The sequence below is a fragment of the Beta vulgaris genome, chromosome 7 (genome assembly GCF_026745355.1).
Source record: "Beta vulgaris subsp. vulgaris cultivar EL10 chromosome 7, EL10.2, whole genome shotgun sequence".
Classification (NCBI taxonomy): Eukaryota; Viridiplantae; Streptophyta; class Magnoliopsida; order Caryophyllales; family Amaranthaceae; genus Beta; species Beta vulgaris.
In genome coordinates, this window is record NC_079208.1 from 59,735,602 (window position 1) to 59,753,834 (window position 18,233).

Below are 18,233 nucleotides of genomic sequence, written 5' to 3' on the forward strand. Positions count from 1 at the left end.
ATTACTCCATCCGTCCCCAATATAATGCTTGCATTCCTTTTTTTTCTTTCAAGATGATGTATCAATTTTTTTTTTTATTAATTTGTTTGGACTAAATTATTTTCAAAATTTACTTAAACTTTCCAAATACCCCTACTTTTCTTTTAAAATAAGTTTCCTATTTATTATTTTACACTATTTCAATAAACACTACTAATTATTAGGCCCGGGCTATATTGAAGGTATGAAAAAATTTCATCGATTAATATAATACTTTATGATAATAAAACTAAATACAACTTAGCCTAGTGGTTAGAACTTTAGCATATATATTAGTGATTTAGTGTACATGGATTAAAACTCCTTAGGAAGAGCACCACGTGACACAGTTTCTTGTTTTTGCACGCCTTGTAATATATTTGTATAGATTCATTATTTTTGATTTTTATCAAAAATAAAAATAAAAAGTGAGTTCAAAGACCAAAATACCAAAAAACACACGTTCTCAAATAATTTTTTAGAAATTCTATTACTCCTCCAATTGAGTACCGACCTTTAAAAAATAAAAACACTACTGGTTTTTGTTGTTTCGTTTTCATAGGCTAGGGTTTACAGATAAATCCCAAATCCCAAATCCCAAATCTCAATTGTTCAAATCGCAATCCCAAATTCTAAACCCTAATTATTCAAATCGCAATCCCAATCACAAGAATTTACGGCGAATTACAAAATCAGTTCAATCTCTCTCTACAAAGTTACAGATTTCATTTCATTGGAGTTTTCTTCTCTATCGAAAAATTCCGATTTTCAGCATCAACTCAAGTTATTTTTGAGCGAACAAGTTCAAGAAACTTTCGGCGATTACTATTGTAAGTTATCATTGTTGAATTTTATAGTTCTGAAGTTTACAATTTTGAAGAAGTTTATAATTATGGGAGCTAAAAAAGAGGGAGATAACGAGAGTTCAAGAGATGGGAGACGAAGTGAGAGGCGAAGGAGGGAGGAAAGAGATGATGTGAATAGAAAGAGAAGAGATGATGAAGGAGATAAGAATGTGCGTGATTCTGATGGGGAGGATAGGCGAAGAGATAGAGATAGACGAAGGCGAGAAAGGCGTAGGTATGATTCCTCGGATGATGATCGCCACACAAAGAGGGAGAGTTCGCGGAGGAGGAGTAATCATAAGGAAGATAGAAGACATGATGTTGATGTTGATGTTGAGGATGGGGAGGTAAAGAGAGAAAAAGTGACAGAATTTGTGAAGGGAGACGAAGCTGTAAAGCCGCCGCGACAAACCGGAAATTTGAATCCTGTTGGTGATGTTGCCACCCTTGGGAGGACAGGAGGTGTATACATTCCGCCATTTAAGTTAGCTCGAATGATGAAAGAGATTGAGGATAAAAGCAGTCCTGAGTATCAACGTTTAACGTGGGATGCGCTTAGGAAGAGTATTAATGGACTTGTCAATAAAGTAAACGCGACCAATATCAAGAACATTATTCCTGAACTTTTTGGTGAGAATTTGATTAGAGGGAGGGGTTTGTTTTGTCGATCGTGTATGAAATCACAGATGGCATCTCCAGGTTTTACTGATGTGTTTGCTGCATTGGTTGCTGTGGTTAATACTAAGTTCCCTGAAGTTGGGGATCTTCTTTTGAGGAGGATTGTATTGCAGCTTAAAAGAGCTTACAAACGAAACGATAAGCCTCAACTGATAGCTGCTGTCAAATTCATAGCACATCTTGTGAATCAGCAAGTTGCTCACGAGCTTGTGGCGTTGGAGTTGCTAACGATTCTGTTGGAGCAGCCTACTGATGATAGTGTGGAAGTTGCTGTTGATTTTGTCAAGGAATGCGGCTCTATCCTTCAAGACCTTTGTCCCAAGGGTCTCCATGGTGAGTCTGCCACTGCTCTTTTTTCAATTTTGTGTATTTTGCAAGTGTGAGATTTTTATGTATACTTTTATACTGCTTGTAGAATCGAATCAAATAGAATAGCTTCTTTATAGTCGTCATTAGGTCTCCTTGCTCTTCAAGGCTGAAGCAATATATTACTGAGATGACTTAAAGAGGGCAACGTAACTTGTTTGAGGCCACTGGTTCTGTTTTTTTGGTGGTAAACTAGGCAGTGGAATCTATACCATTCAAAGACATCCTTTTTTTACACTGCTCAGTTTAGTGCTTTGGTGATGTTTAAGTAGGTTATCTCTCTTCTATTTATTTGGTAAAATAGCCTTTCATGTCAGTCAACTTGCATACGAGCGGAAGAGTCATGCTTTGACATGGTTGGGTAGTAGTTTTTCTTATACGATATGGTGGATACTGTATATCTGAGGACTCAGATGCACGTAAGAGTAAATTTATTTAGTATTGGAGTTGGAATTATGGTTTATGAGAGTTGGACTTATATGTTTATGATGTTTGGAGTGTGGTGGTTTGGAACAAAGGAGGTAAGGAGAGAGAGAGAGAGATAGTTTTTGTTCTTCTGATGTATGGTTGAGGAGGTGGTGAAGTTGACTACTGTCCTTGGTTTTTAAGAGCAGCATGATGCTCATTATAGCCTTTATGCTTGCGATAGTCATTTAAACCCTTGTTGCTGTCTACTACCTCCGTTTCAAATTAATTGTTACACTTTGACATTTTACACTATTCACAAATTGCACTTTGACCCTCGTTTGTGATTTATACGTGAATAAAAACATAGTCATGTGGGATCTTGTTAGATTCTTATTAGTATGTATTTTATTAATATATATTTTTTATATTTTTTACAAATACAAAATTAGAGATATAAAGGCTCAAAGTAGTGCATCGGCATGTGTGAAAAGTGTAAGTGTAACAATTAATTTGAAACGGAGGTAGTAGTACTTAACGTTTCAAACTTGAATATCCTAGGTGAAGTATGTCGTAAGTGCCAAATTGGTAACCAAACTTTGCTTCAAAATCCTTCTTTGGTAAAAATAATTATGAGTGAATGTTTGCCTTCCAATTTAAATGCCATTTTGCAAACGTGATAGTTTTTTCTGTATACTTTCATTATTTATACTGCTTGTAGGATCAAATTGAATAGCTTCTTTATAGTCTTCATTAGGTCTCCTAGCTATTGAAGAATATATTATCGAGATTACTTGAAGTGGGTAACATAACATGTTTGAGGCTGCTGGTTCTATTTTTATTGTGGTAAACTAGGCAGTGGAATCTATACCATTCAAAGACATCCTTTTTTACACTGCTCTATTTAGTGCTTTTGGCGAAGTTTAAGTAGGTTATCTCTCTTCTATTTATCTGGTAAGATAGCCTTTATGTTCGTTAACTTGCCTATGTGCGGAAGAGTCATGCTTTGACATGGTTGGGTAGTTCTTCTTATATGCTCTGATGGATAGTGTATATCTGGGGACTCAATGGACGTAAGGTTGCGTTTGGATACCCATATTTCATTTCAAATAGTACATTTCAATTTCGGAATTCCAATTTCCGGAATTCAATTCCAAGTCTAGTGTTTGGGAAACTTAAGAATTTCAAATTTGGAATTTCAAATTCCAATAAGTTGTTTGGGAATTCATGGAATTTCAAATGTTGAATTTCAAATTCAAATACTGTTTGGCAAACCAAGTTAAAGTTTGGAATTGTAATTCGATCCTACAACCAACAAAATAGAACTAATCACTAATACATAATAAAATCCAGTCTAACTTTTGCTCCTCCGGTAAATGTTTTAACATATCGAACTCATTCACCGGCCCATTCATAAACCTCTTGACACCTCTTTTGCCTTGTCTTTTGGAATTCATTGTTCCTACATATCGCAAAACACATAGTAAACGTTAACTATGAGTCACAATCTTCACAGAGGAGACTGCACTATTCATTATGTATCCACTGTTTCAAGTTAGAACAGAAAACAAAGAAAATAACCAACATTAGAACAAAAAAATACATTAGCACTATGTCACTAATCACTGTCATTAGCACCTGCCAAACAGATCAGATATAAGGCAGTCTGGTTCACCACTACTCTCACAAAACAAAGAAAATAACCAACATTAGAACAAAAATAATTTTGAGCCAAACTTTCCTTTTCTGTTCTCTTCAACTTTTAACTGTATTTTGGACCTTCAATCTTCACCTTAATCACTTCCTAATCTTCTTTTTAACTTGTTTTTTCTTTCTTTCTTGTAATCTTCTCTTCACCTTCATCATAAAACCTGTATTGTATTAACATCCAAATTTTCTGAACTTTATTTGTATTGTTTACATGGCTGCAGCTTTAGATTTTTACAGAAATGATGAGGAGTTTGAACCTTTCATTAATACTTTAACACCCACAAATTCATATTTGATTAACTCTTCTTTACCTCCAAACAACAACCTTTACATGATTACTCAAGGATTTAATGAAATGGGTAATGCTCAAACTCCTTCATTTGAGCTTCTAAACTTCATTCCTTCACAGCAGCTTCTTCCTTTTTCAATGGCTCCCACTTTAAATGTAGAGAAAACCAACCATTTTCTTTCACCAAAACCAACACTTATGAAACAAAACAAATCCACAAAATTATACAGAGGAGTAAGACTAATCAGATGATTCAATATGATTTTGAGGAGCGATTAAGGACTAAATGTCTGAATGCTGAGTTTCGTATATGATTCTATGATTCATGAAAGTTTAGTTATGCTTATCTTGTATTTTATCAATTTGTATGTCATATACTCAGTAACAATTGCAAAGACTAAAAAAAACCCTAATTAATCGCAAGATATAAATAACTAATATATAGAATCCAAATTTCAATCAATTACACATTCTAACCTAAAACAATATTTATAACTCAACCATAAACAATCTCGCAGCAAATTCATGGTAAAAAAATTAAGAATTGAGAAACCAACCTTAAAAATAAGATTTCGCAATGTAGGAGGAGAGAGAAAGCTCGCGATGTGTTGAAGAGAGAGAAAGCTCGCGATGTGTTGAGGAGAGAGAAAGCTTGAGGGAGACCATCAAAACAGAAACCGAAGAATCGTGAAACCAGACAACGAGGAGAGAGAAAGCTCGAAAAATCTCCAATGGAAGAGAGAGAAAATGAGTAACGAAGTTGTATCGTGATGTTTTTGTGGATGAAGAGTGAGGTTTGGATTTCAAATGACAGTAATTTACTATGGATTTCAAATGATATAGGTTGAGGTATATTTAATATGTGTAGGTAATTGGGCTCAAATCCAATTCCAAATACTTTAAATTGCCAAACATGTGAATTGGCCAATTACAGCATTTCAAATGAAATGTTTGTATCCAAACAGGCCATAAGAGTAGTTCTATCTTGTAGCGAAGGTGGGGTTATGGTTTGTGAAAGTTGATTTTTTATGTTTATGATGTTTGGAGTGTGGTGGTTTGGAACAAGGAAGGTAAGGAGAGAGATAGATAGTTGTTGTTCTTCTGATGTATGGTTGAGGTCCTTGAGGATCTGGTGAAGTTGACTACTGTCCTTGGTTTCTAAGAGCAGCATGATGCTCAGTGTAGCCTTCATGCTTGCTCATAATCATTTAAACCCTTGTTTCTATCTTGTAGTTAAGGTTTCAATGTTTCACACCTGAATATCCTAGATGAAGTATGTCTTAAGTGCCAAATTCTTAATCAACTTTGCTTATAATTATGAATGAATGTTTGCCTTTCAATTAAATGTCATTTTTTCTCACAAGGTTGAATGCCCACCTTGGCAAATGTAAGGTTCTATTATTATCATATTGTTATTATTTTTTTGTTTGTTTATATTATAGTGCTAGGGCTTTCTCCGAATAAGAAAGGTACTCAATTCAGAGAAATCTATACTAATATATTAAAAGGCGTGCGTAAACCAGGAACGGTGCCACGTGGCGCTCTCCCTAGGGAGTTTTAGATCATGTAATCCATGTACAATAAAAAAAATTAGAAATTGCATAGTATAGGTTTTGATCCCGTGACCTCAAGTTCATGCACTAAAGCTTTAACCACTAGACCAAGTAGTATTTAGTGCTATTATATCAAAGTACAATATTAATAAATGAAAATTTTCTTACCCGGGGCATAGCCCGGGCCTAATAACTAGTTAAGGTTCTAAAATACGTCAATAGTGGAGTAAAATGACAGCTAATTTTTTTGAAGTTTGGGACCTATTTTATCTGTACTCTCTTTATTCCTCTCTAATGCAAGTGCTATTATAGCAGAATATGACTTAGTTTTCCGTATTCAAACTACAATAGAATCCTGTTTGTCTTAACTGATCTGATTGGTTTGCTTGCTTAGTAGTCTATTTGTGCCAATGCTCTGTGAGTCTGTCATACAGTCTGGAGATACGTTTTGGTTCACATATGTCTCTATTTGGCTTTTTACATCATCTTCTTTTCCAGTCCTCTATGATCAGACTAGACTCCTGCTTTGTCTAAAGGGGTGGTTTTGAAGATAGATTTATTATTGGGTTGGGGTCTTGGGGAGACTGCACCTATGCGCTAGACAACTTTCGTTAGCATAGAGAAGTCGGTTGATGTTGCATTCGCTCGGTATTCTATCAAGCTGTAGCTAGCCTTATCAAAGGAGTTAAGGCTGAGTGTTGGTTTACTTGCTTAGCAGTTTAAGCCATTGTTACCTGGGTCCTATGTCACTGGAGACCTGTGAACTGTGTTGGTTCTTCTGAATTGCTGGCCGTACATGACCTGTGCATTTCATCATTAGTAACACTAATCAATTACTGTTTGCTAGCATATTTGTGTATGAGACAGAGAGGTTTATTTAGTTTTTTCACAATTCTCTTATCCGAAATCACTACTGTCTCATGGCTACTTGTGTAACACCTTTTTTATTACCCACTAAATTATATTCATAAAACGCATCTCTTTCATCTGTCTGAACTACTTGAATTTGTAGGTATCTTTGAGCGATTCAGAGGAATCCTTCATGAAGGTGAAATTGACAAAAGGGTCCAATTTCTGATTGAAGGCCTTTTTGCCATCAGAAAGGCTAAATTCCAGGTTCAGTGTCATTTCTACTTGTGATGTCTACTTTGCTTATTTCAATTCTCTGTAATGCTGGAATATTGAAGCTTTTGTGGTTATCTGGATATGCAGGGACATCCAGCTGTTCGACCTGAACTGGATCTTGTGGAGCCAGAAGATCAGCTCACTCATGAGATTTCCCTGGAAGATGAGATAGATCCTGAGACTGGTTTAGGTATATGAATTATTCTTTTTTTTTTTCCAAAATAATCTTTTAATTTGAATTTTATTTGTTTTATACTTCATTAGTTTCTGCATGGAGCTTGTGTTCAACTGAGTAGCATTATTGATTTGTTGGTATTGATTCTTGAACTTTATCTAATCTATGTGTCAATTGCAGACATTTTCAGGCAAGACCCTGATTTCTTGGAAAGTGAGAAACGTTACGAGGAGTTGAAGAAATCTATACTAGGAGATGAGTCAGAAGATGAGGATGCTTCTGATGCTGGATCTGATGAGGAAGAAGACGATGAGGAAGAGGATGAAGATGACGAAGAGGAGCAAATGCAAATTAAAGATGAAACAGAGACTAACCTTATAAATCTTCGAAGAACAATATATCTAACAATCATGTCCAGTGTTGATTTTGAAGAAGCTGGCCATAAGTTGCTAAAAATCAAACTTGAACCCGGGCAAGAGGTAAGCAATCCTTCTCTAGTGATTTTGCTTTACAGCTTTTGTACAGCGTTAAATTATGTTCCTGAAAGATTTTATGTATATGTAAACAAGCGTTGAACTCTGATATATACTTTATGCAGCTCAATAATCCAATGATGCTTATTAATGTGCTAGAGCACTTAGTATCTCTCTGTTATCTGTGCCATTTCATCTACTTGTTGCATGTTGCTTTTCAAAAAGCTGTTCTTCTCATTACCTCCTAAGTGCTCTTTGTAACACATCATGATTTTACAAATGCAGATGGAGCTGTGTATAATGTTGTTGGAGTGCTGCAGCCAAGAGAGGACATATCTCAGATATTATGGTCTGTTGGGCCAACGCTTTTGTATGCTTAACAAAGTACATCAGGAGAATTTTGAGAAGTGCTTTGTTCAGCAATACTCGATGATTCATCGCCTTGAGACAAACAAGTTGCGTAATGTGGCAAAATTCTTTGCTCATTTGCTGGGCACTGATGCTCTTCCTTGGCACGTGTTAGCTTACATACGTCTGACAGAGGAGGACACTACTTCTTCATCCCGTATCTTCATCAAGATCCTCTTCCAGGTATCTAGAAAGTAGTTTCCCACTAAATAGGTTGATATATAATTTTAATTTCGCTTCTCGTTACAATGACTAGTATATTTATGTTGAATCTGATTAATGCAGGAATTGTCTGAGCATCTAGGAATCCGCCTACTGAATGAACGACTTAATGATCCAACAATGGTGGACCAGTTCGAGTCAATATTCCCACGAGATAATCCTAAAAACACACGTTTCTCTATTAATTTCTTCACTTCAATTGGTCTTGGAGGTATAACAGAGAACTTGCGGGAGTACTTAAAGAATATGCCGCGAATGATAATGCAACAACAGAAACCAGAATCAGAAGATGAATCTGGTTCTGACTCTGGCTCCGGCTCCGGCTCCGGCTCCGGCTCTGATACAAGCTCATCAGACTCGGAGTCATCCTCTTCTGAATCAGATTCCTCAAGCTCAGATGAGAGTGACAGTGACGATGATAGGCGTAAGAAAAAAAGAAAGAATGCAAGTAGTAGTGGTGGTGGTAGAGATAGGAAGCGGAGGAAGGGAGATTAGTATCACTTTCAGTACACAAGGAAAGAACGATTGTTTGTTCTGTAAACGAATTTTGGTACTCTCCCCCTTTAATCTCCAATATACGATTTATTTGAGCATGATTAGTGTTATTCTTGTTACATATGATAATTGCAATGTAGTTGCTGTAGCTTCAGATTCAGCGGTAAATGTAACTTTTTGGGCCTTGAGATTAATTTTGTTTTACATTTGATTTGTACTGAAAGTGGTTATTGGTTTGAGGTCTTCATAGTCTATTCTGCTTGAGGTTTATTGGGACTCTCAGAGAGATGACATCTTTTAGCAGCTTGGGGTTGTAACTTGTATGTGAAATGCCAAAGTGCAGATGGCTTAGATTAATTGTCACGGTCCGTTTGGTAGTCGTTAATAAATTGCGGTAAATGGAATGAATTTGAGTGTAATTTTATTAGGGGAGCACCCTTAAAATTTCTATGAGGAGACATTTTTTCTCTGTGGCAAGTAATATCACTCCTAAGCTTGTGTTTTTGTCTCTAAGGGGAAATAATTTTCATTACCACTCGCTATGACCTACAACTCTACAAGGTGGTATTGGATGAGAATAAAAATTCAAGAAGGAAAGTGGATAATGGTATTCCTCAGAAATTTACACATTATTACCACCATATTTATAATCAACTATCAAACGAGCCGTTAGTAACATTCTAGTGATATATTTTTCTTTCAAATTTGCATTATGGTTTTAGTATCTTACAATTTTGACTGAATTATTAATGATGTGAGTATAAGGAGTGAAAAAAAGAAGATGATGAAAACTTTGAAATTATACCTGAGATGGATCTCTTTTTGACCATGATTTCTTAAGTTAGATAAGATAAACAATCCTATTGGGTCGAAATCTCTCTCAGATCAACCTGATTCGAGTAGTGGATTAGACACTTTGGAAGGAGGGGAAGGAAGGTGATCCCCTCCTTAAGTTGCCCTAAGTCGAGATGAAACCCTTAACATTGATCGAAGTCACAGAATTCTGACCATGTTATTGTTGAAAAATATAAGACTACTATTTTTTTTTTCCTGAAAAATAGTGCAAAAAGTAATTATGGTCGATTTTGATTCGGACAAAAAATATTATTACAAATTTAATATTTAGTTAGGAAAATGACTTATAAAAAGTAACAATTATATATATATAATATACAAACAACGGTCATCAACTAATCATTTATCGTTTTTGTTAAAAAAATCAGTTTAGTATTTCTTTTTTGACAAGTAATCATTTTCGAAGCGCAACAAAATTACCTTCAAAAAGAAAAACACAACAAAAATTTCCTAGTTTAGCACCAAGATAAACAAAACAAAGAGGTAGTTATATTTCCCGCCAAAAGTTCGTTATGAAACACACAACGAACTAAAAAAAGCAGATTCTAAAGATTTTCTGTAAACTGTAACTAACACAGTTTAGTTCTTCTTATCTCTTCTTTTTCTTCTCATTTACACCATTTTAGTTCCATTAATTTCTCTCTCTGAACATTTTTTTTCTCTGATCAAACAAATCTGACAAAATAGAGGGAAAACCATGGAAAAAAAATTACACAAAGGAGGAAATTCTTGTTCATCAACATCACCAAGATCAACAGAAGTATCTAAAGATCACGGTATCGTTGTCGAACATTACATTCAAATCTCAAATTTAGAGGAACAACTTTCTCAAAAAACAGATGAAAATCCACCATTAATGTCTCAACCTCAAATTCAGCAGCTTCATAGCTCTCCAAGAAGAAGAGTTCTTCCTAATGTCGTCAATTCAAATCCCATTGATCTTCCTTCTGCTCTCTTAAACAATAACAGTATCATCAATCGTTCAATTGGTTTTCGAGTTCGTCGTTTCATTGGCTCTTCGAGTTCTCGTCACAATTGGTCTCTTGTTCTTCATGGTTTTCCTCTTCTTGTTCTTTTATGTTTCTTCCTTCTCTGGTGGTTCTCTTCCCCAGGTTCGATTTCGAGTCTTTCTTGGATTATTTCATTTTCTCTGTTTTTTATGGGTTTTTATTTTCTTGTAGAATTTAGCTCTATTTAATGCTCTAAATTGTTGATTAGTTTGTGAATGTTCTTGTAGTTAGAAACTAGTTTCTAATTCGCGCAATGATACAGTTCTTGTTAATTTTTTCAATTAGATGAGAAGTGATTTTCTTCAACTTTTTAGTTATTAAATTTACAAATAGTTTATGTTATATTCTGTTTTTTTGGTTTTATGTTCAAGTCTTCAATTTTTCTTTTTAGTGGGTAGAAATCCTTGTGCCTATTTTGGGATGTTTTGGAGATTTGTGATGCATGTTCTGATAGTTGATATTGGCAATGTACCAAGGATGTCTTGGCCTAATGGAGTAATGGTTAAGATTGAGGTACTGTGAACGATAAGTCACAGGTTCGAAACCCCCTCCCCTTCTTTGTACTGCCTTCAGGCTTCATGGCTCATATGAATTAAAAAAAAAAGTTGATATTGGCAATGTAATAATAAGTTAATAACCATATTTAAGTACTAAATGTTTTATCATGTGGGTGGAAAACTAAAACTGACAAGAAATACAAGACTGCGTTTCTAAAATCAGAAATTAATTCAGTGAAAAACCTAAATTCTTGCCATTCTTGGAATTAGATAATAGAATTATACCACATCTTGGACTAAAGTTTAGTTAAGTTGTCGAAATACAGTTATCAGATTCCGAGTAATAGTTCATATCTTTATTCTTTGATTTAAGCAAAGTCTGACAAGTGTATATGATATTGGGGGTGAATGCAGTGAATTTAGCAATCAAAGATGGAAGGATCATCCAAAGTTTTTCAGTTCAAAAGGCTGTTTCTCTGAATGACACCGAATTTAATCTGAGCCGCATGACTATCTTAGCAGTTGCTGCTTCGCCGAATTCCAACATTCAGACTTCAGCTCAATTCATCCTGTCAGTGATCGAAAATGTAGGTGATCCTTCTGCAGAAGGCAGCAACAGATGATGCACTCTTTTGTTCTGTGTAATCGCTACTTAGCTTCCGGGAATCTTCCATTGCTTTGCACTATCCTAGTTACATCAGTTCCATCTTTTTTACTGTTTTGGTTCCAATAATACAGAACTCTGCAACTTCTTTAGCTTTTACTTATTAGCATAATTTTGCATTTGTGAATGATTTAGTGCATGCATTGTGTACTGATAGTTTTGTCTCCCTCTTTTTTGTATGAAACACAGCTGTAGATAAGATGATATTTGTTCACATGTAGAACTTACATTTCAATCAATTCTGCTTGAGACTGCAAAAACATACATTAGTGATTTTCAGAAAAATTGCCTATGGTTGTAAGTGTTACAGGATTTAAAAGTTGTTACTTCATATGCCATGAAATTTCTGAACAATGCAAATTCACATTTGAAAGTTGTTGCCCTGACATTTGTGGATTCTTTCTGGTGGCCTTCATGCTATACTACTGAAACCAAAAAGACTCCTCTTTTCTGTCTCCGAATTAGATCTTTTTGTGTAGGTACCAGCCTCTTTGCATCCCCTTTCGGTGTTAGGAACCCAATGAGCTACTTCAGTTCACTGACTTCACCACCGCGACAACTGCCCACCCATACATATAATACTGAGCGCTTCTTTGAATCTACCACTCTACAACAATCCCTCCTTGGGGACTGAAGCATAAGAACAAGATGAGTGCTCATTGATTGAAATAAGAATTTAAAGAATTGCAATCAACTAAAGTTTTGTATATATACCTTTTGCCAACGGAGATGATCTGGTCTCTTGAAAATCACAACAGAGTCAATTTTTTCAGGATTCTCCATCTTCCACCGGCAGTAAGGGTGCTTATACCTGTCATGAGCTCGATAAATCCCAATAGTTTGCTTGCTGCCTCGATCATACCTCGTTCTGCTCATATAGTAAATGAAAGGAGACTGACAAGGGTGCCTGGTGACTGGCCTAGTATTGAAGGAATACCCAGTGTAATCAGCTCTTTTGTACCAATTTAGGAAGGTTCTAGTAGGCATTTCAAGTTCTCTAGGAGAGACCACTCCTCTAATAATTTGAACTGTATAACCCCAAGAGACACTGATAGACCAGAATCTTTTCTTGTCATAGCAGATGGATTGCTGCATTATACTCGCGGAATCCAGGTTGACTGACTCAAACAGATGACCGATTGCTTGGGGCCGTGCCATGCCTGGAAATACTGGCTCCACAACATCTAGGTGATGGATTGAGACTAGTGGTGTCACTGGATGTGCTGATAATAGCCCCAACAGGTCTCCATACACATCATACTGCATTTTAGCACCACAACATGCATTTTTTCGTTTGCTGTTAAACACTTTTACTGTCATATACTAACTACTATTCTCTCCTCATTCATTGTTTGCAATCTAACACTTGTATATGAAATTGAGTAATATAGATGATTCAAATGTATTCAATGCTAAATTAAGCCAGATAAATTGAATTAGTATTTAACCTTAGAACTAAATGAATTACCAAGTTTTCCAAATTCATAAATAAGTATCCTCATTCCAATCTAATTACCATATCACAATCATAATCCTGTCAAAGCTCGCAAAAAGAAAAATTTGGATACCTGATGAAATCCTTGTTCTTTAGTAAGGGGCACTCCTAGCTCGGCCATACAAGCTTGAATCCTATCATCACTACCATATAAAGCAGGATAACGTTGAATACAACGATCCTGCATTTTCGCCAACTCTTGAGCAAGAGGATAACTGATAGCGAAACCACCACCTCCATAAGCCATAGCATAAGAGAAGATTATATTTTGAACATGACTTTCAGAGTTACTCCCAATATAATAATATTGATGATGATCATACTTTTCTAAGATCCTAACAACATTATCAACAACAAAAACAGTATCATCATCTCCCATCACAAACCACCTTACATCCTTCATCCCTAGTTTAAGGGTCTCAGAGACCACCCGCGAAATCCTCAATGCAGATCTACTTCCTAGTCTGTTTGTATACCTTAACTTACTAGTATCCTCTGATAAGCGAATTTCAGGGAGTTTTTCATTTTTGTCAGTTCTAACCTCTTTATCAAGCCAAACAACACCTCTAGTATGATTTGGCCTCCACCATTGTTTGATATACTCCTTTCTTTTATCCCATAAAAATGAAGATGCAGCAATGCCAAAAACAATGTGTTTGAGTTGTGTTGGTTCTTCTTTTTCCTCATCATCATCTAGTGATCCATTAGTCTCGGTCTTAGGTACCGTTAAACGCGTCGATTGTTGATCATCAGGAGGTGGGGGAGATAAGCTCAAGTTATTATGTTGTAAGGCAGGATAATTAGGAAAAGACAGGGTAGTTTCAAAGTTTCCAAGTGATGAAATATTTGAAATGGTTGTTGTTGTTGTAGAACATTCAGGATGATGATATACAATCTGTTTGAAAGAATACATAAAACAAATGGCTGATGTTATGATGATGATCAAAGCTACTAACTTGATCATTATTAAATATGTATAATCTTCTTCTATAAATAATAGTAATAATGTGATTATTATTGTGATTATTTGTACAAAAGTTTCATGAAAAGTTTGCCATGGTAAAAGTTGATGGAAGCTAAAAGAGAAGAGATTAGGAGGAAGAAGAGGAGATTTGAGTTAGTTGTGGATAAACGAAGGTGAAGCCTAGTCTTTCTCTATTTTTGCATCTCAGTCTTAACTTTTGGGGTGTTGTATTGTCTATGCACCGTAAAATTCTAGAAAGCTTTCTAGTTGTGGCACTTTATTATCTTAACTAACTAACTAATAGTCTAATAGTAGTATATAGAGCTCTCCAAAAAAATAAAAAAAAAGTGATTTTTAGCTCACATAGACGCTAGCTCCTTTTAATTTAACTAACTAGTTATTAGGCTCGAACTATGCATCGGGTAAGAAAAAGTTTTATTTATTAAGATTATGCTTTAAGATGGTAATACTAAATATTACTTGGTCGGTGGTTAAGACTTAAGAGTTTAAGTCACGAGATCAAACTCAATACTATGTAATTTCCAATTTTTTTTATTGTATGTGGATTACATGGAATAAAATGCTTTTAGGAAGAGTGTCATGTGGCACCAATCCTTGTTTGGGAACAGCTTTTAATATATTAGTATTTTGGCCCGGACAACGCTCCAGATCGATTGCAATTATCAAATATATTATTATTCATGAATTTCTTAATTGTACATGTTAGCTTTTCGTAATATTTTGTCTAGTGCGAAATTGGAAAATGTACGTTATGGCATGATAAGTTGTTTAAAAAACTTCTAAGAAATCGAGGATAAAAATAACAATTTGAATGGAATTTGGGTAAGAGAATGTTATTACCTAATAAAAGGGTTAGAGATCAAAAGGTTTTTCTACATGTTTATATAATTACATACAATTATAAGTGGGAATGGAAAAAAATGTGGACACTTAAAAGATACAAATATAATAATGTGGACACTTAAAGCATGATTAAAAGTTGGTTGAGATGGTAATTGTTTCATGTAATAATAGAAAGAGGTCACGTGTTCAAATCTTGTTGTAAGCTAATTTTACTTTTGTTAATCGACATAGCTTAAACTATTCATTATATTCAAAAAGTAGTATGTTCTCTTCTTAATATTGAACTTAAATAGTTGTCTAATTAAGGTTGAGGTGGTGGAGTAGTGGTATCGTTTCCCATCTGTTGTTCTTGAGGCATAGGGATCAAACCTTATAGGACTCATTTGAATAATTTTCCATAACCACCCCCCCCCCCTCAAGTAAATCCCATTCATCTTACCAAAAAAAAAAACTAATTTTAATTAGATGGTCTCTTATAAGCTTGACTCTTTCTACACATAGGTCACAATTTTTTTTGTTTCTATATCTTTGCTTTCTTTAATTCCACATTCTCCATCAACATCTTACTTATTTTAGATAAATGATGTAAGGTAGTATTAAATGGTAGCACTAAAGCCTCGAAATTTCTCTAAACACCCCATTTGTTCATTTCTCGGGAAACCCAAATTGCCTCGAAATGAACGTAAAGACATCCACATATTCGTTCCAAGCCACATGACTCCTTTCCAATGACCTACCATGTCCCTAGGAGGAATTTCATGCGGTTCGGAGCTCGGACTCCGAAAAAGTCCGAAAGCGTGTATTATAACCTTCAATTTAAGCTGTTTTTGAGTCATTTTTTTGACTTTTCCGGTCCTGGTTATATTTTCTCCAGAAACATTCCTAGGAGTGCTGACGTGAATTTAAACGTTGCACGGGTGCTTGGCACAATTTGCATTACCTCGAAAAGCCTCTAAACACCCAATTTGTTCATTTTCGTGTAACCCCAAAATCCAAATTGCCTCGAAATGAACGTAAAGACATCCACATATTCATTCCAAGCCACATGACTCCTTTCTAATTATCTCCCATGTAGCTAGGAGGCATCCTGTGGTGTTTGGAGCTCGGACCCTGGGAAATTATGAAAACGTGTATTATAACCTTCAATTTTGGTTGTTTTTCCGAAATGTTTGTACTTCTCCGGACCTGGTCATATTTTTTCCCGAAACATTTCTAAGAGCGCCGATGTGACTTGTAATGTATCGCAGGTGCTTGACACAATTTGTATTGCCTCGAAAAGCCTCTGAACACCCCATTTGTTCATTTTTCTGGTGAAACCCAAAATTGCCTCGAAATGAACGTAAAAGCATCCACATATTCGTTCCAAGCAACATGAATACTTTCCAATGACCTCCCATGTCCCTAGGACGCCTCCCATGGCATTCGGAGCTCGGGCCCCGAGAAAGTCCGAAAGCGTGTATATAACCTTCAATTTTGGCTGTTTTTGGGACAATTTTTGACTTTTCCGGGCCTAGTCATATTATCTCCAAAAATATTTCTAGGAGCGCCGACGTGACTTGTAACGTTTCCCGGGTCCTTGGTACAATTTTCATTGCCTCGGAAAGCCTCTAACACCCCATTTGCGCATTTCTCGTCAAACCCCAAATTGCATTGAAATGAACGTAAATGCATCCACATATTGGTTCCAATCCAAATGACTACTTTCCAATGGCCTCCATCCACATATTGGTTCCAATCCAAATGACTACTTTCCAATGGCCTCCCATGTCGCTAGGAGGCATCCTGTGGTGTTCAGAGCTCGGACCCCGGGAAAGTACGAAACGTGTATTATAACCTTCAATTTAGACTGTTTTTGGAACATTTTTTTGAGTTTTTAGGGCCTGGTCATATTTTCTCCCGAAACATTCCTAGGAGTGCCGACTTCACTTGTAACATTGAGCGGGTGCTTGGCACCATTTGCATTGTTTCGAAAAGCCTCTGAACACCCCATTTGTTCATTTTTCTCGTGAAACCTAAAATTGCTTCGAAATGAACTTGAATACATCCATATATTCGTTCCAAGCCACATGAATCCTTTCTAATGACCTCCTATGGCCTTAGGAGGCATCCCGCGGCGCTCGGAGCTCGAGACTCGAGAAAGTCCGAAAGTGTGTATTATAACCTTCAATTTTGGCTGTTTTTGAGCCATTTTTTTGAATTTTCCGGGCCTTGTCATATTTTCTCCTGAAACATTTCTAGGAGTGCCGACGCGACTTGTAAGGTTGCGTGCGTCCTTGGCACAATTTCCATTGCCTCGCAAAGCCTCTACCACTCCGTTTGTTCATTTCTCGTGAAACCCAAAATCTGCATCGAAATGAATGTAAAGACATCCACATATTGGTTCCAAGCCACATGATTCGCTCCTTTCCAATGACCTCCCATGTCTCTAGAAGGCATCCGGTGGTGTTCAGAGTTCGGTACCCTGGAAAAGTCCGAAATTGTGTATTATAACCTTCAATTTAGGCTCTTTTTGCAAAAATATTTGTACTTCTCCGGAACTGGTCATATTTTCTCCCAAAACATTCCTAGGAGTACCAACGTGACTTGTAACGTTGCACGGGTGTGTGGCACCATTTGCATTGTCTCGAAAAGCTTCTGAACACCCATTTGTTCACTTTTCTCGTGAAATCAAAAATTACCTCGAAATGAACTTAAGGGGATCCATATATTTGTTCCAAGCCACATGAATCATTTCCAATGACCTCCCATGGCCCTAGGAGGCATCCCATGGTGTTCAGAGCTCGGATCCCGAGAAAGTCCGAAAGCATGTATTATAACCTTCAATTTTGGCTGTTTTTGGGATTTTTTTTGACTTTTCTGAACATGGTCATATTTTCTCCTGAATCATTCCTAGGCGTGCCGACGTGACTTGTAATGTCGCGCAGGTGCTTGCCATAATTTGCATATCCTCTAAAAGTTTCTTATTAACACCCCATTTGTTCATTTCTCGTGAAACCGAAAATGGTCTCGAAATGAACGTAAAGAAATCCACATATTCGTTCCAAGTCACATGAATCATTTCCAATGACGTACCATGTCCCTAAGAGGAATCCCGTGGCGTTCGGAGCTCGGAACCGGGAAAA

The 18,233-nt window shown here is 36.2% G+C and overlaps 2 protein-coding genes across 2 annotated transcripts; one reads left to right on the top strand and one right to left on the bottom strand.

Moving 5' to 3' along the window:
• The first annotated feature begins 504 nt into the window (after positions 1 to 504).
• On the top strand, positions 505 to 8,968 carry LOC104900253 (uncharacterized). Its single transcript, XM_010687635.4, has 6 exons — positions 505 to 1,874; positions 6,877 to 6,980; positions 7,077 to 7,179; positions 7,345 to 7,643; positions 7,923 to 8,228; positions 8,331 to 8,968. The coding sequence occupies exons 1-6, from the start codon at positions 911 to 913 to the stop codon at positions 8,760 to 8,762; spliced, it is 2,208 nt and encodes a 735-aa protein (XP_010685937.2). The 5' UTR covers positions 505 to 910; the 3' UTR covers positions 8,763 to 8,968.
• A 2,955-nt stretch (positions 8,969 to 11,923) lies between these two features.
• On the bottom strand, positions 11,924 to 14,247 carry LOC104900256 (uncharacterized). Its single transcript, XM_010687638.2, has 3 exons — positions 13,357 to 14,247; positions 12,503 to 13,048; positions 11,924 to 12,418 (listed from the first exon to the last, which is right to left on the bottom strand). The coding sequence occupies exons 1-3, from the start codon at positions 14,245 to 14,247 to the stop codon at positions 12,314 to 12,316; spliced, it is 1,542 nt and encodes a 513-aa protein (XP_010685940.1). The 3' UTR covers positions 11,924 to 12,313.
• Between the last annotated feature and the right edge of the window lie 3,986 nt (positions 14,248 to 18,233).